Source organism: Arvicanthis niloticus, chromosome 16 (assembly GCF_011762505.2).
Source record: "Arvicanthis niloticus isolate mArvNil1 chromosome 16, mArvNil1.pat.X, whole genome shotgun sequence".
Classification (NCBI taxonomy): Eukaryota; Metazoa; Chordata; class Mammalia; order Rodentia; family Muridae; genus Arvicanthis; species Arvicanthis niloticus.
In genome coordinates, this window is record NC_047673.1 from 36,210,221 (window position 1) to 36,233,332 (window position 23,112).

Here is a 23,112-nt window from a genome sequence, read left to right on the forward strand (position 1 = left end):
CAAGGCAGTTTGGGGGGCCTAATCTATCACCCCAGAAGAGGATTCTGGCTACACCTAATGTAATAACCAATTACTCTGGGCAAACCAGTTCCTGGGGATCCCATCTTCTCCAACTCCTGAACACAACATAAAAAAACTGGGAATGAATTTTCTTCTATTTTGTTAAATAAATAAGTTAAATATTTAAAGACTGTTTCCATGGGCTTACTTTAAACTGCTTATTGTGACAAGACTTTAAACTGTCTTATATTAATAACTACAGTAGCAGTATCTATTGTCCAAGTATTTAAAATATGTTTGATCTCACAGTAGGAATTATGAGAATCTCAGTAAGAAATAATGGCAAATAAACTAGTAAAGAATTATTTTTAGAAATTTAAGTTTGAGGCAGATGAGGCAAAAGACTTTTTTACCAAGCCTGACTACCCAGGTCAATCCTGGGCCCTCCATATGTGTGCCATAGCACAAGTGTGCACATGCACACTCACAGGATACATACTTAAGAAGTTAAAGGATGGTTTGCTACATTAAAACATCTGTATGTTAGCTGCTCAACCAAGAGTTTACCAGGTTTAAAAGTACCTGGTACCTCCACAAAAGTAATAGTTAAACTGATAATTCAGCTTACAATTTTTTGTTTACTTTATAATGATATGAAATTACTTTTGATCTTTCAGATAGCAATCCAAGACTCAGATATGATGGCAGTAGCATCAAGTCTGAGCTCCCAGTTAACCTTTCATGGAGGGAGAAAGGTGGGGTGTGCTGCTTGCTCTACTGTTGTTAGAGATAGCGAATTCATTTCACTCCCAGTATGTTCATTTCAGAGGAATATATGTGCTTTTCCTTCTGCCTTTCTCTTCTCAAAAGTGAAAAGTACTTAGAACACCCAAATGCTCCATGAAATACGGTGCACTTGAAAACACTTTGAAGTTTTCACAGAAAAATATATTAATCCTAAAAGCTCCTATAGCCCACATATGGGACAGGTGTTATTGGTTCTAATTTAAAGATAGAAAAAACATAGACTTTAAAACATAGACCAGTTTCAAGCTCATGTTAAAAATCCAAATTTCCAGTTAGAAATCTTAACAATTTTAGAGTTTATGTTGCTTTAAGTTACAGTGAATCAAGTCTCTACCACTTGTTTTTCCAAGATCCACAAACAAAGAGTGAAAGTATTGATCCTATGCCCAAACTCATTACTTGACTAAGTGTTGAAAAGAGCTGATAGGAGATGATTTCTTTTTATTTAGCCAAGGATCAGAAATGGCTTCTCAAGGACGGGAACTAGCCAACCATTTCCAGAATGTGGGCACGCCAGTAATGATTGGTAAGGTGTTTTGGACATGTAGCATTTTTTGGCAGAGTGGAGAACAAGTAAAATGTATTTGTATGTTTTAATGTTACATAAAAACAAGTCATTTAAACATCTTAAAATTGGGTCTGGAGAGGTGACTCAATGGTTAAGAACACTGGTGGCTGTTCCAGAAGACCTGGGTTCAGCAGCACCTACATGGTGGCTCGCAATCCTCTGTAGTTTCAGTTACAGGGAATCCAGTGCCTCTTCTGGTCTCTACAGGAAGTGTATCACATGGTGCACAGACAAAGATGCAGGCAAATCACACACACACACACACACACACACACACATATATAAATATGTAAAGCTAAATATATATATATATATATGTATATGTAATAAAGTAAACTTATACACACTGTTCTTTGGACTTTAGTTTCCAAAGAATAGAGAAGATGCAAAAAAGAATTAGTAACCAAAAATAAATGCTAAAAAGAAAATAATAACTGTGTTTGAACAATTAAAGAGTCAGGAGTAGTATTTTTTTTTTTTTTTAAAGGTGATAGCCACTGACTAAGCATGGTAAATCACCACCCTGTACCGCTAACTTGCTTGGTTTTTATGACACAACAGACTACTTACATTTTGGGGGTTTTCTTTGTAAATAAAATGACTACCTAAGCTAAAGATATATGATTCTCTGAAAAATAGCGTAAGATCAACTACTCTGGTGTTTAAGAAGTGGAGGTAAGCAGATGTTAGCAGAGTCACAGAGATGCAGACTTGTTCAGCACAGGCAAGAGGACCTGCCGGAAGGAAGGGCACCACACTGAGCTCTACCGCACTGGGAGGAGGCTGGCCTCTTGCTGGGCCTCTCTCAGTTGATTTTAAGAAACATTATGGTTATAGCAACAGAATGTAAACTTTTTATGATTATATAGTCATAGCATTTTTTACATATTTCCATATGTAACGGTCATTAAATATGTAATCTTATCCTTTAAGTATGTTTGCTACCGTGGTCTTTTACACTATCTGACAGTCTGTTATAATGCCGTCAATTAATACGAAAACAATCTATTTAAGCTGAATAAGCAGCTGAAATTAATTTACACCCTATTGCATATTTCTTTTTTCTAGGGGGAGGAGTATTGGCTCATACAATACTAGGAGTCGCATGGAATGAAACTACAGGGCAGATCAAATTCCTGATTCTAGACCCACACTATACAGGTGCTGAAGACCTGCAAGTTATGTTGGAGAAGGTAACTGCCCCCGTCACATAAATGCAAGGCACAAGGCAAAGAGCAGAGACAGCTGTTAGCAAAGAAACCAGGCAAGGGCAGTGACCTGACGCAGTAAGAACAAGTCTGCTGAGTAATCGTGTTTCTCTGTGGGCAAGATAGGAATACAACAGACGCCACAAGACTAAATGTTTATAAAGGCTTTGCTATTTACTAAGCTTCATAACAGAACATGACACATTGCCTTTACAGAATTTATAGCACATGCAGTTGTTTTGTCTCATCAATGTCTTAAAACGAGAGCAGAATAACTTTCTTACTTTTAAAATTGGAACTGTGGACTGGGTGGCTAATAGCTCTTGCCTTTTTTTGCAGAGGAACAAAGTTCAGTTCCCAGTATACATTTCATGAGGCTCACAACCACCTGTAAATCCAGTTCCAGGATGGATCAGCATCTCATGTACAAATGCACATACACCCTTAATAGTTCTGGGATCAGTTCATCAATAAACACAACGCCAGTCATTATGAAGAAGTGCCTGCTTCCCACTCTCACACATGTAACATAAATCTAAAGACTGGAAGTTGAGGCAAGTGTGGAAGCATTTGTTGACATAGTATCAACTACATGGGGTATAAATATAAATTGGTTTATAGCCAGCTAATTCTCATATGACAGGCTGGTGAGATGGCTCAGCAGATAAAAACACTTTTCTGCCAAACCGGATGACCCAAGCTTGAGCCCTAGAGTCTACATGGTTGCAAGTTGTCCTTAGACCTCCACAATCACAAAAATAAATACATGTAATTTCTTTAGATAATAGCAACATTTTCCCATTCAGGAGCAACCTATTGATTGTCTAGCACAGGATAGAAAAGTTATTTTTCTTCGCTTAGAAAACCCTTGAATTAGATCACTATCTGAGTCTTATGCCAAGGTCCTGCTGACAGAGCTTGATGTTAGAGTTTCTATCGTGGAGTCTTAATGTTGTAAAAGGTTTGTTCTCCTTTCTCCCAAATCTAGGGCTGGTGTGGATGGAAGAGTCCAGACTTTTGGAACAAGGATGCATACTATAACTTATGTCTTCCTCAACGACCAAATACTCTTTAAATTATCTTGGAGTTAAGACTATGAGTATAGAAGAGCTATTCTAGTGTTAATAAAGCGTAATTTTAAATTAAATCTTAGCTGTGATTTAATTTAAAAAGTAGTCAAGAACATACAGAAATTTTAATTCCTTGAATATTCTCTTAATAAATTAAGTAATAAAACATGCACATCCAAAATATTGTAGTCATGTAAATACATGTATTCATGAATGTTCTCTTCACTTAGAAGAAAGTTTTCCTCCTCAGGAGTTTAGCCATGTGATAAGCCAAAGCAATGGCTTACAGATCTGTCTGAAGTGAGGCCCTTCTTCAAGCCTCTTCTTTCCTTTTGCCCAACAAGACATCTGTTTTGGGAGAAGGAAAAAAAAAAAAAAACATGTTTAGACTGAAAACATTTTTAAGGGGACCAGAGAAATGGCACAGTGATAGGGGTGCTTGCTGTACAACTGCAAGGACTGGAGCACGTATCCCAGCAACAAGCAAGACACACTACAAATGCCTGGCCTGCAGTCCCAGCTCCAAGGGGTCCCAGTCCCACGTCCTTTCCTGGCCTCTACCCACACAGGCGTATGAGTGTGTGCACACACAAGCACACAAACAACCTTAAAAAACTTTTTAAAATAGGTCTCTTCCCCAAATATCCACCATACAGGACAAATTTCTAGAAGCTGGTAAACAGTAACTATAACCAATGATAAAATTTTTAAAAACAAAAAATATACTGGACCTCAGATCAGAATGCCAGTATTAAATGTAACAATAAACTATGCCGGAAGAGATATCCTGGAAGCAGGCAGGAGTTGTGAGCCTCTTACCAGCACTTTCTCTTCAACACTCTGCTCTCCATAGTTCTGAAACTCCTCTTCTGTCTCAGCACAGGAGCATGGGGGTCACCCTCAGGCTGCTCACTTGATGATTTTGCTGTCTGCATACATTTAATCATTGTTAGGAACCTGGCACATTCTGGAAAGCCACATGACCAAGCAAGATCTTCAGGTGTTTGCCCATTCTTATTACATACGCTGAAATTAGACAAAAAACTAGTTAAGTGAAAACTACTGTTTATTGTTTTTCTAATAAAAGAAATTGGGATACATATCAACACTGGATAAAAGAACTCTCACACTTTCATGAACACACACACACCACACAGAGATGGGGCAAAGAAAGCTCAGGAAAATCAATTCTGTTCACTGCTGGATGCTCAGTGGCTAGCACATTGCATATCATGGACATCCTAGTGCTGTATTTTTATTCCATTATTGTATTTCACTATTGAAAGAATCTGAATGACTACAAGAGTATTTGGTGTTCAAATTCACTACATTTAACTATATAGTGAATAGACAGCCAATGAGAACTCTGTGGGAAGAATCTTCCTAAGCTAAAACTGTAGGAGAATCTGCCATGAATGCCGAGGATCCGTTTCCTCTTACTCTATTTGACAATACTCAGTTTCTGGAAGGATAACATATTACCAGTTGGGCAAGTATTATTTTTAAGATTGCGTGTAATTAGGCTTTAGGAGTATGGTTAGTTTAATCCAAGCAAACACAAAGCCTTCAGCCACTGATTTGATACTCACTCAATCTGGACATCACTGGCCACAAGGACACTAAGGCATTCCAGGCTTCCAACTTTTGCTGCCTTGTGAAGTGGAGTTTCTCCCAAAACATCCTGTAAGTCAAGACCACACATTAGTGTCCCCCTGACCCCAACGTCTGTAGAAGCCAGTGAGCAATGTAATACCAGCTATTTGAGGAAGCCAATGAAAACTATAACTGGATTATTCCATTTCATTGTATTTTTCATAAAGCTCTCTTTCTGTGCTAATACAAAGTTTCCATTAATAAAAACATGCAGCCAGCCACATTCCCATACATTAAAAATTAAGGGAATGCCAGCAAACTAGAGTTCTATAGAAGCCAAAGGTTCACAATTAAAAACTTCATCACACTCTAATGAAGATGAAGACTACTTGAAGAATCGATGCTGGGCATGTCTCCCACATATTGTTTCCTGGTTGACAGAGACTTGGACAAATATTTTTAAAAGTACTGTAGATGCATGCTATATAGTGATAGTAGCCACCTATTACAAGTATTTGAAGTGTGATCAGACATAATTGAGCTATGCCTTAAAAGTAAAATACACACTGAATTACGAACTATGTATGAAAGCAAAATAAAATAGCACATCAATCATTTCTGAATTAGTTACATACTGAAACAGTATTTGGGGTTAAATTATTAAAAGTAATCTCATGGCTTGTTTTTTGTTTTATTTACGTGGAGACTAAAAAAGTTCCAAGTTACCATCCTGCAGTATATATTTTTTTCCTGGAAATTCTTATATGCCTGTTTATACCAACTGAAACTGGCAACTAGGAAATGTCTGTGCAGACACTGGGTGGAGGAGAGAGTAGTACATAGCAACAATCGGTTACCTAGTTACCTGTTGGTTGAGGTCAGCACCTGTTTGCAGCTGCCAGAGAAGAAAGCAAGCAAGGCCGCCACCTGCAGCTAGGTGAACAGGCGACTGCTCCTGGGGATCCGGGGGTGCGTTGACTGATGCTCCTGTCTCCAGCAAATTCTTAAGACCATCCTCCTGCAGGAGAAGAACAGATTGCCACTGTCCTGTTCTGCTTGAGCCCTCTAAGCTGAAAATTCACCCCGCCACGGAAAAAGAAAACAAGATCTGACAAGGTTTGACCTGGTAACCCAGCGGTCTGTCATTGTCACGCTTGCTAGAGTTCCCAAGGCTCTGGGAGATCTAGCCTGCAGGACTTAAAAGGGGCGAGAGTCTCACCTCCAAGTTGCAACTCAGCAACAGCATCGCCCACCTAAAGCAGATGACAAGTGTCCCTGGGAGTTAAGAGAGGCGACACTGGCCGGTAAGAGTGCAAGGGACTGCCCCAGTTCAGGAGAATTTAAAGCTCTCGGGGACCTGCAGGGTGGTGGCTCCTCCCCGCCGCTCCCTAGCCTGGGATCGTCCCCAGCGCCCAGTTTTCCCTGCCCTGCGGCGGCCTCACGTACCCAAACACTGACACGTGCAGCCGGGAACCCCCGAGCAAAGGGGAGGGGGCGGAGCCTGCATCACGACCTGCTAAGTGATTGGCTACGCCGACTCCCTCTGGGTCCGCCCCGTTGGGAGCGAAGCCCAAGCGGCTGTAGCACGCGTGCGCAGTGGAGGCAGTGGGAGAGGAGGGTGGAAGTCCTGGCCCTTGCGCTAGGGCGGCGGCCATCATGCTAGCAGAATGAGGCACGTACCGCCGGGTGGAGTCAAGCCCTTTATCTCTCTGGAGAAGCGGAAGTCGCCTGTGCTGGGGTTTGTGTCTGAGAGCACGCACGTAGCCCGGAAAAGAGAGAAGCAGAAGTAGCCCACACCTACCCATCCACTCCGCAGGCCTGGGTCCTCTGCCTCCAGCTTGGCCCGAGGGAGTCACGTCCTTTTGCCTCACGTCCTCCACTGCAGCGCGCGCCTCAGGATGCTTTGGAACGGGATTCCGCGGGGGCGTTAGAGGTCGCGGCGAGAAGACTCTTTAGGAGATGCTCTCCCCAAACTAAGTGACTTACCAGCCAGTGCTGCCAGGTCCTTTGTGAGCAGGGTGGCAATTCCTGTGAAATAAGCCACCCATTGTCACACGTCCCCTGAGGGCCCGAAACCATCCTGGTTCCGGAAATAGCTAGTAATACAAGGAGTTTGCCAAGAGGATGGTCCTCACTCTGGTTATTAGGAATACTGAAAGGAGAACACAAAAGATTACAGTGAAGAAAGCAGCCAAATACTATTCATGCCAGGTGATTATTAACGTTAGTGATATGCTGGCAGCACGAACCCCTGAAACCCTGTGCTAGGACCTGAGAAGGGCTCCACCAAAACCCAGAACTCAAATTAGAGCATCAAATAAGCTGGATCAAAAGGAGTCTTCACAGGATACTTGGCCCATACTACTCAAAGCCTTCAAGGTCATGATAAATCCATAAAGTCTGAGAAACAGACCAGAGGAAACAACAATTTAGGGAGATATTTTAAAACAAACATGGCATTACTGGTAAAATTCATGACAATAACTACAAAGTTTGAATTCCCGGTAATGAACCCTGTTGACTTCTGGCTGTGGTAAAGGTAATGTTAAAAAGGGGAAAGAAACATAAAGGTAAGAAACTATTAACATCTGGTTATACTTCAAATAAAATGTATAATTTATTTGAAACAGAAGACTGTGTAGATTAAAATAGTCTATGTTTCTTCCTGTAAATCCTAGCCACTAAGGAAGTTTTATTTAAATATTTGGTTTCCCGTTTTAATAAGGATTCTTTTTCAATAGTTGTAACAGAAGATATTTGAACCGGTATGAAGCTGGTTTTAAAGAGCAGCAAGTTTATCATAGTCACAGTTCTCCCAACTAATCAGAAAATTCTCAACCATTTAGTTTCACTAACCAGTATATTCCCTCGTTAAGACACACTGCCCATTGTGGTGATCCAAAATCTTAGGCTGTTCCCTAGAACAGGGCTTCTTAAAACTTTTTTCACTCATGACTCCTTATTGCCTGAAAAAGAAAAATTGTATTTAACTCTAGTTGTGTAGGTGTATAAAACAGATATAAATAAAATCTAATAATCTAATTTTTATACATTTTTATATGTATATAATTTTATCATAAGATTATAATGTAATTTGCATACTAACCTGAGATCAGTCTCCAGCTCCCACATTAATAACAAAACAAACAAGGACAGCTACCTCCACCTATAATTACAAAGCTGTGTAGGGAGGGAACATAGGAGAATATCTCTCTGTCTCTGTCTCTGTCTCTGTCTCTCTCTCTCTCTCTCTCTCTCTCTCTCTCTCTCTCTCTCTCTCTCTCTCACACACACACACACACACAGAGCTATTTGAAAACCTAGCCATTTAGAAAAATAACAATGGCAAATTCTACCTTAGGGCCAGGATTACAGTACCAAATATAATATTCTATCCTGAGGAGCCAGCTTCAAATCCAGTCAGAAAACAGTTACAACATAACAGTTGTGCCACTGTTGCAATAATGGACACATGTTATATGCTTGGTCAGGTCGGTATTGTAGTGTGGAGTCCAGCACTAAGTAGAAGCACTCATGTCTTTTCTCACCCATCAGACTGCACTGCACCTTCAATGAAAGCTAGATAGCAGCAGGTAGTTTCTAGAAGCTTTGAGATAGTGCCTCTGCCCTGCAGCCATGGGGTATGGTGTCTTTTCCCATGTACTTTGGCAATGGCAATATTTACGTTGTTCTGGAGACTTCTGGGGTCTCCTAGAAGTACTCCATGCCTTTCATTGCAGTTTTCATGTAATAACCAAATCTTCTTGGAGTTTACTGAGTGCTCACCCATAAAAAAACTTCTTTTTAAATAAAATGTTCCTATAGTTGAAATATAATTTTTTTAACTTAACTTGAAATATCTTCTTATTAAAAACTCAAATACATTGAAATATTAGCATCCCATTCAAATTAACCTTTGTGTCTAAGGGGAGGAAAATAAATGTTGATCTTACTAGCCAAAGAATAGTTAAACCAAATGAAAAAACAGTGCAATGGGTAATATAAAGATAAGTCTGCTCAAAGTATATACTGAGTATATTTTCTTGGGAACTTTAAATAATATACAGTTTTTTAAACAGTTGAATTTTCAACCTTTAACATGACTTCCCAAATCATCTAATAAATCTGATTTTGAGTTTTTTGTTCTTGTTTTTGCTTTTCTGTGACAACTTCTCTATATTTAGATCCCTTGAGATCAACTGCCCTTGCTTTCTGAATGCTGGGATTAGAAACATGAGTCTATAGACCTAGCAATAAGCCATTTTCGTCATTAAATTATCATATGCAGGTATAATTGACAGTGTTCATCTCTGAGAAAATTAGACTTTTATAAAAAAAAAAAAATCATTGCCATTCTGCACAAAAATTTCCTACATCTAGCCATTTTTAGACCTTGCTGAAATTCTGCTTCTTACTCAAAGGAATTGGAAAGTAGAGTGTTCTTTGAAAAGAAAGTCACCCAAGTATTTAGAACTTTTAAAGTTATTTTTTATTATAGAAGTAATTACATCATAGTCATAGTATTACACACTGGCACTGGCAACTATCATTTGTTTAGAGGCACATAGATTCGAATCTTCACTCCATTACTGACAAACATTCCAATTTACTATACAAAATCCGGAGGATCAAATGATAGAGCTTTACAGGGAGAAGGCGGGAAACAAAGAATAGTTATTGTAATGGGGTGCATTATTTTTAATATCTGTGGGTTATTGTCTTTGATCAATCTTATGCATACATTTTTTTCATTTTCCTTGGGATGGGGGGGGAATATAAGATTCAAATGGTTACGGGAAAAGTAGGCTAGGTAGGAATGGGAGGGGGTGGAGGGAGGATGGCCAGCAATAAAATACACTTAAGATGAGATCCAAAGTGACATAGTGATTCCACCTTTGAAACTTTCTCAAACCTTCCACCAGCTGGTGAGTGTGACTCAGGAGAGGACATTTCAGATTGAAAGTGGGACAGTGAAAGCAGGAGCGTCCCCCACCCTAACCCCCAGTTTCAAACAGAAGACCACCTTTTCCTCCTAGAAAATATCTCCTCTCTGTCTTGATCTAGAATCGAAATCTGTGACTTCTCTAAGAAAGACACACCTTTCCCAGAAGACTAAAGACAACTGGAACTTCGTGTTACCTGTGAACGATCTGAGGACTGGGGCAGGACAAGCAAACTTGTGGGTCTCTCGGGGTTGTTTTCTAGATAGTTGAGTTTCCCTGCTTGATGTGTTCCTCATAGTCATAGGCCAGCAGATCAATTTAAGCTTTGCTGCTTCAGATTTTTGTTTTGTTTCTATGCTCAGCTGTTGCCATGCTGAGAGGATGAGGAATAATTTTCCAAATTAAAGAGCTTTATTCATGTACTTTTACTACCTGATCTCTAAAAGTAAATCATCTTTCTACGGTGCATGAGCTTTTCTGTGCAAACATTCCATATACTCTGTGTATAATCACCAAATTATATGCATTTCTACTTACCATTGGTTGTTAAATGAAATCCACCAAGAAAGGAGCTGATAAAAGCTCAGTGGTAGAGCACTTGCCTAATATGTTAGGCTCTGGGATTAATCCCTGATGTAAAAGGGCAAATTAAGGGGGCCAAAAATAGAAAGCTAAAACTTCCCAGTGGAGCAGACAGACTCAGACTGCTTGAAGCCTGACTCAGTGGTTTATGCTGTCTCATACGAACAATTAGAGCCCAACTGAAAATAGTCACTGGTGCCTTCCCTCACATGGCCAGTCTGGGAGGAACTGTAGTGTTATAAAGTGTACTACCTCCAAATAGTGAACTGTTCCCTTGAACTCTATTCAAATATGACCCTGGAGGCAAAACCAGGTAACCTCTTTATTGTCATAAAAAGACCCCTGAGGGACACAATGCTCTCTCTGAGAAATCACCTACTTCTTTCTATCTACAGTGCCTATCAAGTATCTGTTAATTTGGGTCTGGGAAATGCTGTGGCACACACACTTTGGGCTCACTGTGCCTGCTCCAACACCTAATACTGAACTCATAAAAGGACCTGGCAGCCATAACTGGCCAACACAGATTTCCAAACAGGAACTGCTTTGATGAAAGACAGGATGGATGAAGCATGCAAATCCTATTTTTTTTTTTTTGCAATTACCATTAAGATTTTGAATATATAATCTGTCTTCATCAGTTTCATTGTTTACAGAATACAAGGTAAATTGGAAAAAAAATTATAGGAAAACCATATTTGACTCTCAGTGAATGCTTACTGTAGCCTAGCGGGTTGTAATAGACATCTTTACTCCTACCTTTTCCTTCTTATTTCAGAGAATGATGATGCAAACTTGCCACACCCCAAAGGAAGAGCATGGGAGCAAGTACTCTAAACAAATGGGCTTTTCTAGAAAGGAAAGAAAATGATACTCACTGCCTGCTTCCATATTGTCTTGAGCTTCCAGTGAAAATGATTTTCTCTAACTTTCTCTCACTTGTAGATAGATTATATTTTCAATTGATACATGACTGTTACTGGCTTGTCTCACGGAGACTGCCAGAAGACCAGACTCCTGGGTCAGAGACAGATGATTTTATTGCTCACTGGAAACCACACACCCAGGTTGGTCAGCATGATGTTTGAGCCAGTTCCACAGCCCACCATGTTCCTCAGTTTTCACAGAGGTGACTCAAAAGGCCCCTAGGACAGTGATACATCCAGGAGACAGCATTCTGAGAGGCTTTCTAAGCTTGGGCAATTCAATGCCTGTTAGGGAAGCAAGCCTGCCCTCTGTCTATGTAGATACAAGACCTTATCCTTTAAGGTTACTAACTGAAAGCACATGCCTGAGAAAGGCTTAAGGAAGAATACAACAGAACCTTGCATTCTTCTTACATTCAGTCATAATGTGCAGGGATGTGCCCCACATGGATTGCCTCTTTAGTAGGACAATGATTTATGTGGTTTGTCGGCCAGACTCATGACATGCTAAGAATAAATCCATAGAAAGAGGTGGTGTGGTCTGTTGTCAGCATTCAGAGCAGCTGACTTCAGAGGCATAGGAAGGGATGTAGAAGACCTGAGAAGGAAATGTTGTGTGTGTTTCACCCACTCTTCCTCACAAAGCCACAGGTCCTGGCTATGGAGATGCTCAGGGGTAAGGGCGCTTAGTGCCAAGGCTTTAGCATCTGAGTGTGATCCCAGGACCAAACTCAGAAGCGGGGGACTGACCTCCTGCAGCTTGTTCTCTGACCTCTGCACTCATGCATGAACACACACACACACACACAGAGAGAGAGAGAGAGAGAGAGAGAGAGAGAGAGAGAGAGAGAGAGAGAGAGAGAGAGAGTAATAAATAAATAAATGTTATAAAAAATTCAAAATCATGGGTTTTTTTCTGATTATGTTATGAATGAATGCCCAGTTTCTATAACAGGATGTTCTAAGTTCACAATATAGTAGGCACACACCTGGTAAGCTTCCAGTGATTCTTTTTAAATCTGTATATGTAGTTTAATACTAGAAGGGAAGACAGGATAAACTTGTATGAAAATCAAATGACATTTAATGAAAAACTGAAAACAGATAGGAGGCATACACGATGTTTGGTTCATGCTACAGCGAGTGAGCTTTTCTGTTTTGTTCTCTAGTAATAAAACCCCACATGGGACTTTCTCTCCTTCCTGGTGTGAAGAAGCCAAAAAGAATGTATTATTGCCATCTCTGTTTTCATAGACTTCTGCCTTAGGTACAGATAAGGAAACTCTTGACAGTTTTTGTGTTTTGTTTTTGTTTTGTTTTGTTGCTTTTGTTGTTGTTGCCTGCCTTGAAGAATCTCATCTTTTCTTAACTAATTTTATGTCTCTGATATCTACTTTTCATTTTTGTAATTCTCAAATTATGATTCTGAAAAATATAATGTTCTTTATAATAGGTTGACTCCATTTTCTGAAATTGGCTATTTTAAAATAGGATTCCCATAGTTCTTCAAAAACAGAGGGTAAAGGGAGAAGAAAGATGACAGAACTGATTACAGAAGAGATACTCTATCTACATTCTTATTTCTTCATTGCACCCAAAGCCTAAACATATTTATGATTTATGAATGATACAACTCAGGTCAAATGACCTGAGCATTGACCACAAGGCTTCTGGTGATTTTTATGCTTATTGTCAAAATTTGGCAGACTAAATACATACACAAATATAAATAAATACATTAGACTTGAAATCTTTTCTTAGTTCTGTCTCCTCATCTTAAAAAGTACTGAATCTGACTTACCGTCTTCTAGCAGTCCCGCTTGCTAGAAATCAGAGCAGAAATGACCCCTCAGAAGTTAGCTTTGTTAGGCACAGCTTCGTGACTGTAGGGACCACAGTCAGGCCTTGGGGAAGGAGAACATTCATAGCTGTTATGAGACAATTCAGAGACATAGATTAAAGTAAAAAAAAAAAAAATAAGAAAGACAACAGCGATGAACATTATGGGGCAGGGGACCAAGATTTCAGAGAAAATCCCCAAACCATGCACCAGACTCACTTTCATAGTATCTTTGGGGAGCAAGGCTTGTGTTTCTCCTCTAAGAGGCATGTGTTCACAGCATGGGTTGTCAGACCTGTATCCAGGGTACAGGATGTAGCATGGATTTGTATAGACTGCAGAGTTAGTTTGTCAGAATGACCAACTTCTTAAAGTGGAAGTCACACATTTCTAACACATATTAAAAATTACATTTGCTTCACTTTTTTGTCTTAAGAGATGAAACAAAATAATACATGGGTGGGTAGGGCCTTGCTCACCAGCCCTTGAAGATGAGGTAAATCAGCTCCCTGCCCTGAGAGTTTCCTCATGGATTCAACAGTGCTCAAACTAATCTCTATTTCCTCAAATTTTACAGGAATCAGCACGTATAAAACGCCTAGAAAAAAACCAAACCTGACATTCAGTAGATGCTGAATGCAATCTTTTTTCTTCTTTTTCAGACCCTGTGAAATATTTCTTTTAAAGCCACTAAAACAGCAGAAACCATGTGCAGTATTGTAGCCAGAAAAAAAAATGTGAGTTTTAAATGAAGTTTCTGTTGTTTATGAGTTCAAATGCTATGTCTGCTTTGTTTTATATCCAATGCCCTTTCTTGAATTTTCAGATGTTTCTCTAATCCCGTGCACTGTGACCCCTTGGCGTTGTGTATCAGATATTTACATTACAATTCATAGCACTATCAAAACTACAGTTATGAAGTAGCAATAAAATAATGTCATGGTTGGTGGTCACCACGACATGAGGAACTGTATTAAAGGGTCACAGCATTAGGAAGGTTGAGAAACCACTGCTCTAAACTGCTTTAAATAGTAGCACACTGTATTAATGTCTTCAGGGAAATAAAATCTCTTCATCTAGTTGGTTGACAGTAGGCTGTCACAATTGGATTTGCTTTCTTCTGTATATCTTACACATGTGGCTTTGTTTATTGGGAATTTTATATTCTTTAGCAGAAACTTAGATTTTAAAATATACATAATCCAATTACTTTACTTTTCAAAGATTTGTTTTTATGAGTATGTGTATGTGTGTTTGCATGCAGAGTTGTCACTTGTGTGGGGTGCTAGCAGGGCCCAGAAGAGGGTGGCCACTCCCTACAGAGAGGCTTCTGGGAACAAAGTTCAGATCCTCTGGAAACACTTGGTTTTTGTTTGAATTTTTTTTTATTTATGTGTATGAGTATGTGTATGAGTGTTTGCCTGCATGTGTGTATGTACATGTGTCTAGTGCCTGAACAAGCCAGAAGAGGGCATCTAATCCCCTGGAACTACGTTAGGAACATTGGTGAGATACCATGTGGTTGGCTGGGAACTGAACCTTGGTCCTCTTAACTGCTGAACCATCTCTCCAGCCCAGTAACCCGTAACTTTGTTTGTTTTTTGTTTGGTGTGGACAGGGTCTCACTATGTCGACCAGGCTGGCCTTGTACTAACAGATATCTTGTTAACCTCAGCCTCCTGAGTGCTAGAATTAAAGATATTTTGCCCACATGTTGGGCCCATTAACTTTGTATATCAAGGAAAGGACACTTTAAGACCCTTTATTTCAAACTACAGATAAAAAATTAACTCTTAATTAACTCCTCCCACATACAAACATTTCAGTGTTTTTTTTTTCTAATTTAGTAAACCATTTCTCCTTTTTTTTGAGTCCCACTCTCATCCAATGAAGCAGCGTATTGCCTAAAATAGTATCCTGTAAGTATGTAAATACAGCTTTCCAATCACACAAAGCTTCTCTTAAGAGCTTCTGTAGACCACCAATCAGAGAGACCTTGCCTGGGAGCTGGCTCCTGATTGGTGGAAGTAAGTTGAAACAGTAGAATGTCAAAGACCAAAAAAGAAAGAAAAAAAAAAGCATAGCAACAACAGAGTTTGCTATCTTCACTACTCTCAGCTTAGGCCAACCTGGACTCCTTCAACCCAAATGAGGTGGCCCTGACTTTTTATATGAAGGCTCTGATTTACCATACAGCAGTGATCCATCTGGTAACATGCCAATCCAATACAGACTGGAAGAGAAAACTGAGCAACAGAGATAAAATACAGTGTACTCCCAGGTAAAACAGGCATGTGCTTTCATCTGAAATGGATTACTCTGGCCAGTTTTCAGCTAGAGTAACAGGAAAGTCCCTGATGACAGGAATGGCGACTGTGAGCAGTGTAGTCTGTTGCCACTGAGTGGCAGCAGTTAGGAGTGACAGGACAGCCAGCTTACCAAGTGTGAATCCATAGCCAGACAGGATTTGTTGCTAGCTCAGGGTCCCTTGGCCAGGCAATGTGGGGCAGATGCTTCTGTGATGAGTTCCAACTGGGAATGAAGTCTCCCTTTGTGATTTCCTGGAAGAAGAAATTGTAATCACCGTATGTGTTCTTATTTACAGGATCCACGTTGTAGAAACAGGATGAAACTGACCAGTGAGAAGTTGCCCAAAAACCCTTTCTCTCTATCTCAGTATGCTGCTAAACAACAAAAATTCTTCCAATGGAAGAAGGAAAAGCCTGGTATAAATCTGAATATTTAATTCTTGCTTGGAATATATTTTTACTGAAATTCCATGTATGCTAGGAATAAGCAAAACAAAAAAAAACAAAACACACAAACAACAAAAAAAAATGTATACCTGGTGTCCAGGAGGTGGTTAATGTTATAATCCTTTCTGGCTTTCCTGCAGATAAGTGACCTTACTCAGACAGCAAAATGACCCTGGAGGTGTCTCACAATTCAAACCTGATTATATTTTCACCCTCAGCACTTAAGGATTCATTCTAAAAAAGAGATGCCAGATGTTGCTTCCCTCAGAGAGTGCAACACTGTGCTTTACTTCAAATGGAGAGTTGAAGCTATTTTTATGTAAGCTTTAAAAACTGAACTGAGATGGCCAGCTAGCTCACTTGATTAGTAGTCCTAATACGGCTCAGGCTAAGAATTTAACTCACTCACAGACAGCTTTGCCCAGTGAATGCAGAGACTTCGTTGGAGTGCCTGTCTGGCAGTGAACCCTAGTCCCAAACGCAATAAGCATTTCTTGATTATGCCAGGTGTGTGTTGTACTGCGATCATGATTCTATTTAGGTTATATTCTTTCTCTGAGCTAAGCGTTAGGAACTAGAAGTTGGAAAGGAAATGAGATTGACAGTATCTAATGAAGTCTACATTACATGTGGCTTCAAGAGAGAACCTTCCCATCATACAGCTAACACAGTCTTTAACTTTCTGAATCAGATTATTACCGCCACGCTAATTTGGTGGACACAGCATTGCAGTTCCTGAAAGAAAGAATAAGAAGAGGGGATGCTATGGCATATTTTCTAAGAGGCCAACTCTATTTTGAAGAGGTACCAGTAGTTTTTTGGTCTTTTATCTTTTCTTTCTCCTCCCCCTCCTCCTTTTCCTCCTCCTCTTCTTCCTCCCCCTTCCCCTCCCTCTCCTCCTCCTTTTCCTCCTCCTCCTTCTTCTTTTGGTATAATTGTATTGTTAGGATTAATTGTTGGGGTTGTTAGCATAGTAGTGGAGCAGTTGGACAGGGTTGACAAGACCCTGGGTTCCACCCACACACACCTCTGCACACAAAGCAGAGGCAGAAGATGGTCCCCACAAAACTTTCAAGTCAGTCTCTTACACTGTTATGCCAGCAAAATCACATAGGCAGTGGTTGCGGCACTAAGTGTGGCACACAGATATAAGATTAAAGAGATACCTAAACCTTCTTCACAAAAGTTATTCTAAAGGCATCATTTTGGAAAATCCATCTCCACACTTTAAGTTGAAAATGTAAGTTTTATGGTTTTATTTATAATATGTAGTATCATTTATAAGCTATTTGCATATGAACACTAATTGAAGTCCCTGATTATTTGGTATGAAAAGTAGCTTTTCATATATCCTATACAGCAGGAGACCATTTCCTTGTTTATCCACATTATGCTGGGATAGCGCCATAGGTAGAGATAAAAAATAAAATAAAATAAACAAACCTTCTGTGTGCTATCATGTCAGCTCCAGTAATAGAGCTTCAGTTATTCACTGTATTCCGAAGGATAGCCCCCAACCCCTCATGATCCTTTGAGTACTCAGGAAATCGTTAGTCACCAATTCTGTTTTCTCTAACCTTTGATATTGGTACCTTCATTTACTCTATAAATATCTTCTGAAGGCTTGTTTACACAACCTCTCTGAGATGGCCTGATGGCCTAAGACACCATCTTCTCAGTTTGGGCCTTCAGTTCCAATATGGCTGAATCATTTGTTAACTGTATCCTTAGGCAGAAATGACCATTGTATGCTTCTGTTTGGGTTTACTGTAAACACATAATAAAATGAAATAAATACTCTCTGTGGCTTTCAGGGATGGTATGACGAAGCCTTAGCACAGTTTGAGGAAATCCAGGAGAAAGACCATCAAGCAATTTATCAGCTAGGAGTGATGTATTATGATGGGCTGGGGACCACCGCAAATGCTGTAAGTTATCGTTTTGTCCATGGTGTTTAATATCTCACTGCCAATGGGCTATTTGATGCAATCGAATTGTATTTTAAAAATCTCTATTTTAATGTGTTAATATTTCATTTTTAGTATTCTAATGGATACTGATATCACTGTACACATATATAAAAGACAAAGTTAATTTCTTTTTATCCCTTCCACTTTGTCCCCATTCAGCTCCAAACCTAAACTAGCAGCTTTTTGACATAACTAGATTCAGCTGTCAAACAATGAGCCTCTTTGTATTTGACCTGAATGGCCATCCCAACTACGACAGACACTCTCTTATCTTTGTGTTTGACCTGAATGGCTATCCCAACTACGACAGACATGCTCTATCTTTCCAATGATTTCTTCTTCCATATGAACAAGGCATTATCCTCAAGAAAGGCTTCCATGTTGACGGTGCCTCTATATTTTTGTTCACATGGTGAGCAGGTCTGGTGCAATAACATCCACTGCCACTCAGACCATTCCATCTCTCCCAAAGAACATAGTTTACCACTGAGTTCACTTTACTGTGGTCCAGGAAGAGCAGGTGCTCAGATCCTTTCTCTGAGCATGGTACTCACGGTTACCAACGTCCCTTTTTCTGTTTCCAGGAGAGATGATAGCTCTCCCATCAACTCCCACATTAGGAATTTTACATAAAACTTACATAAAAGAATTCTCATATACTGTACAAATAGTACAAATGTCTATAGTTTTAAATTTTGAGATGCCAAAGTTGAAAACAAGCATGGTGTGTGGGGAACGATTTTGATCATCTTGCCTGAAAAATTACATTGATTTTTGACATAATTTTCTTACTTGCATGTTGTGAGTTTTTGAGGGTCATTTATAAACTTCTGTAATTCACAACAAAAAGGTTCCTTCCTATTATTAGCTCTTAACATGCTGTTGAAATTATTTTCCCTTATCTTTTAAAAAAGGATTACAAAGCTATATGGATACAGGTAAGATTTAGAAACTAGGAATTGAATTCCTTGTGAATCAATTCACATCAAATGTGAACTTTCTGTTGTTACACAATTATGATACAAGCATTAATATGGTAACAGAGGTTATGGTTTTTGACAAAGGACTCCCAAAATTCTTAGGTTAGACAATAACATGGGTCAACAACATGGCAAAGAGGGTAAAGGTGCTTGCGGAGCACGCCAGCCAGCCTGGCCTCAAGCTCTGCAGCTCATAGTAAGAGAACTAAGTCACCAAACTTGGCCTCTGGCCTCTGCACATGCACCATGGTAGGTGTGTGCCTACACTAAAATTTTATTTTAAGGCGTAATAAAAATTAAAAACATGAAAATGTAATTAGAGTTTTCTGTGTGTATTTTTAAAAGCAATTTATAATAACAAAATATATAACAGGATGTATCTTGGTTATATACATTATGCCACTTTGTATAGGGACCTGAGCATCTATCCATGGCTTTTGTACCCATGATGGTCTTGGAACTAATCACCAAGGACAAAAGAAGAACACATGTGTGTACTGCGTGTGTATGTGTGTCTATGCACATACATATAACACACATATATACATATTTATTTATATACATAAACACTTTCAAAAAGATCATACAATATATACCAATTCCACACCCAAGTTATCTACAAATACACAAATTAGAAATCGGTATTCAAATTAATATTTGAAGCAGTAGAGTTTCTTTGTGCCTTAGTATCCTTTATAGGGTTTATAGTTATTTTTAACATTTCTCTTGAAGGAGGGCTGGAGTGATGGCTGAGTGATTATGACCATGTGCTGCTCTTTATAAAGGACCCAGTTTCTGTTACCAGCACCCAGGTTGGACAGCTCACAACTCCCTGTATCTCCAGCTCCAGGGAAACCAACATCCTCTTCTGAACTCCTTGGGCACCATATTCAAATGTGACCATATACCCCATAACACATGTACACATATTCATAGATATATGATATAAAATAATTTTAAAATGACAAACAAATTGAAGAGATTGCTCAGTGGCTAAGAGCACTGTTTGAACCCAGAGGCCCTGGGTTCAATTCCCAACATCCACATGGCAGCTCACAACCAACTGTGACTCCAGTTGCAGGGGATCTGATGCCCTCTTCTGCCCTTAAATAATGTAAACAAAAGCTCCCTCTCTACTTTCTATATTAGGAGGACTTATTACACAGTCAGTGAGTTATATGCTTATCATTGTGAACAGCACAGACTAATTTCATTGGCTTAATGTATTATTTGCTCAGTCTCTAATGCCTAAACATTATGGATGATGCCAAAACAGTCAGAGGAGCTGCATAATCAAAGCTGAGTAGGAAAGGGTTGGCAGTCTGAGGCAGTCCATTAGTAAAGCTAAGTGTTGTGGACTAAGGTAGACACATGTGCCAGATACAAAGGTGTGGTTAGGGAGGGAGGTTTTCATCAAACCGGCGACACAAACTGAACCATTCTGGTTATGCTTTTTAGCATAGTGGGAAAGAATGCTGTTTGGACAGAGGAAGCAACTTAATCAAAGTTAGGAGACATCTTTTAGTAGCTAAAATCCAGCTTCTCCAGGCAAGTCAGTGTATCAACTAAAATAATCAGAGAAAATATGGGTAGCCAACACTTGCCCATTAACAGTGCTAGAGATAAACAAGTCACTTAGCGGCTAGAAAATTATACATAGGAGACAGGACTCAAGTATGTCTCTCAGTCTCAACAGAACATCCTAACTATCTCTGAAGCAGTTCCCAGTTCAATCACCCATTAGAGGCATTAAGTTACTGAAGTCAGGGCTGGGAGCTCCCTCAGGGGAGGAGCTGCTGGCGCCCAGGTGATGTTCTAGTTCTGTCAGCTCTGTGAACTGAATAAAGTAAAATAATTAGGTCCAAAATGCAAATAGACATCCTCACTTCATCAATCTTTCATGTCCTCAAATAATAAATCAGCTTTTAGGGAACAGAATTAAAATCCACTCCAGAAAACACTTGAGCAAGATTAATCACCAGTAATCTGAGGAGATGACTGGAAAGCGTCACACCCATTGACTCTGTGATTGATTCAGACATTTTAACATGGAGCAAAACAAGGCTGTCACACACAATTTGTCCTCCCTTGACTTGTTGCATTTATTAAGTAGCATGGTACACAGCACAGGGAAGACTGGATGTGTTCTCCTTCATACAGCTGGTTTCCTTGACCCACTAGATTTTCAAGGATATTATTTTTATATCAACATTAAATTATTATAAAACCCAATGTGCTTTGAAAGAATGTTATCAGGATATCAGAATGCATCAATGTGAGATGGCTCAGTGGGTAACAGTGCATGCTGCCAAACCTCAGGGTTTGAATTCACTCCCTGGGACCTACATGGTAGAAGGAGAGAACTGACTCCCCCAAGTTGTCTTTTGACTTACACACACACACACACACACACACACATGATGACATGTGCTCACCCCTCACATACATCCATACATGCGTGCATGCATGCATGCATACATACATACATACATACACTAATGAAATATGAATATAAAATGTAAAACAAAGATCCAGTATAATGTTCACTCTCTGAACATTCTATGTGCTTCTTTTTGCTGTCATTGAAGGAACAAGGTGTCAGTCAGTTGACTAGCAAAATTAGTTCAGAATTGGAAGACCTAAGAGTAATTATGGGTGAGGAAGCAAGCTGATATAATAATATATTCATGACACATTAACTCTGCAACTTTCCGTGTCTTTCTCTAAAATGAAAGTGATTTCTAAGTTCTAGTTTTATTTTTATCTGTGCTTTCTAACTCAGTGCTACCCTGCTTACATTTAAATCATATCAAGGCTCAACCATTAAAATTGTTAAAGGGTCATTTAACATGGGATTTAGAAGGAAATTACAATCATGGTGGGTGCATCTTTCTAAAATCTTTAAGATATTCTTATCTAACCAGAAAGAATTTATCAAAAAAGGGACAGCTTAAACTCCCCAAAGAGATAATAAACCACCAACTCTAATCTGTGACTTGTTCATTTCTGTTATCATCTGTGAGGGACTGCTTCCTGGTTTAGCTATCTCATGATTCTGCAAAACCTTACCAACTCCTTTCTGACCTGTTCTTACCCCTTTCTGTGTGTTCTGTTTGCTTTGTCTTCTCTTGAAAGACAAGTGGGCTGGTCCCATCTTTCTCCTACGGAGAATCACCGTCTTTCTGCCTTTTGTTAATCCTGGTAATTATTAAGATTTTTTTTCTTAGAAGCTTGCTATGGTTGGACTGTAAAATATCACCCTTTATTTCTTCATAGCTGCAATGGCTACTTAATGATTTGTTTTCTCTTTAACTTCTTTATCACTGGGCAGTGGTGGGGCATGCCTTTAATCCCAGCTTGGAAGGCAGAGGCAGGAGGATTTCTGAGTTCAAGACCAGCTTGGTCTACAGAGTGAGTTCCAGGACAGCCAGGGCTATACAGAGAAACCCTGTCTCGAAAAACAAAAAAAAAAAACCAAAAAACAAAAAAAAAAAAACAAAAACAAAAAAAACAAAAAACAAAAAACAAAAAACAAAACCCACAAAAACAAAAAAAAAAACTTCTTTATCTCTCACTAGGACACAGCTTCACAAGGCAGGAGGTTTGTCTATTTTGTTCATTGCAATATGCCCAGGTATCAGATCGATATAGCAGACTGGGCAAATATCTGACCTTGTGGTCTCATGCTGACACTGTTATCAAGGTCTTAATTTCAGTGGGTTTTCAAGGAACTTTACTAAAGAAAGAATCTATCTTCTGAGACAAAACCTTCCTGCTCATGTTGGAGGATGACCTGTGACCAGGAAAATGACAGAACTAAAAAAGTTGTGGGTTCTCTTAACTATAAAGTAGTCACTTTATCTTATATG

The 23,112-nt window shown here is 39.4% G+C and overlaps 3 protein-coding genes and 1 long non-coding RNA gene across 16 annotated transcripts in view; 2 read left to right on the plus strand and 2 right to left on the minus strand.

Annotated features, from left to right (window-relative positions):
- The window catches only part of Ufsp2 (UFM1 specific peptidase 2), a 21,499-nt gene extending 17,769 nt beyond the window's left edge, over positions 1-3,730 (plus strand). For 2 of the 3 annotated variants that reach the window (XM_034519990.2, XM_076914097.1), the window contains exons 10-12: positions 1,257-1,333; positions 2,444-2,568; positions 3,572-3,730. In XM_034519990.2, coding sequence (XP_034375881.1) covers positions 1,257-1,333; positions 2,444-2,568; positions 3,572-3,658 — 289 coding nt within the window. In that variant the 3' untranslated portion in view covers positions 3,659-3,730. Of the gene's footprint in view, positions 1-1,256; positions 1,334-2,443; positions 2,569-2,922; positions 3,113-3,571 lie in introns of those variants that run through there. The other variant, XM_076914098.1, reaches the window with a different exon arrangement.
- Ankrd37 (ankyrin repeat domain 37) lies at positions 2,733-6,604 on the minus strand. Of its 2 annotated transcripts, XM_034519997.2 has the most exons (5): positions 6,466-6,604; positions 6,112-6,264; positions 5,243-5,334; positions 4,473-4,679; positions 2,733-4,001 (listed from the first exon to the last, which is right to left on the minus strand). In XM_034519997.2, coding segments are annotated over exons 1-5 (480 nt in total). In that variant the 5' UTR covers positions 6,493-6,604; the 3' UTR covers positions 2,733-4,000. The 2 variants fall into 2 exon arrangements, with proteins under 2 accessions (XP_034375888.1, XP_076770225.1); XM_076914110.1 differs by lacking the exon at positions 6,466-6,604 and having other exon boundaries at positions 6,104-6,231.
- Lrp2bp (LRP2 binding protein) overlaps positions 6,414-23,112 on the plus strand; it is a 27,834-nt gene continuing 11,135 nt past the window's right edge. The window contains exons 1-6 of one of the 9 annotated variants that reach the window (XM_076914105.1): positions 6,414-6,550; positions 10,311-11,838; positions 14,200-14,274; positions 16,143-16,263; positions 16,985-17,097; positions 18,108-18,221. In XM_076914105.1, coding sequence (XP_076770220.1) covers positions 14,245-14,274; positions 16,143-16,263; positions 16,985-17,097; positions 18,108-18,221 — 378 coding nt within the window. In that variant the 5' untranslated portion in view covers positions 6,414-6,550; positions 10,311-11,838; positions 14,200-14,244. Of the gene's footprint in view, positions 6,551-7,316; positions 7,817-10,310; positions 11,839-14,199; positions 14,275-16,142; positions 16,264-16,984; positions 17,098-18,107; positions 18,222-23,112 lie in introns of those variants that run through there. The other 8 variants (XM_076914107.1, XM_076914102.1, XM_076914103.1 and 5 more) reach the window with 8 other exon arrangements.
- Positions 7,289-16,482, minus strand: LOC117721408 (uncharacterized). 2 transcript variants are annotated; one of them, XR_013104391.1, is made up of 5 exons: positions 16,383-16,482; positions 15,977-16,098; positions 13,499-13,601; positions 8,103-8,212; positions 7,289-7,398 (listed from the first exon to the last, which is right to left on the minus strand). It is a non-coding gene; the product is annotated as an uncharacterized LOC117721408 (long non-coding RNA). The 2 variants fall into 2 exon arrangements; XR_004608439.2 differs by having other exon boundaries at positions 13,499-13,625.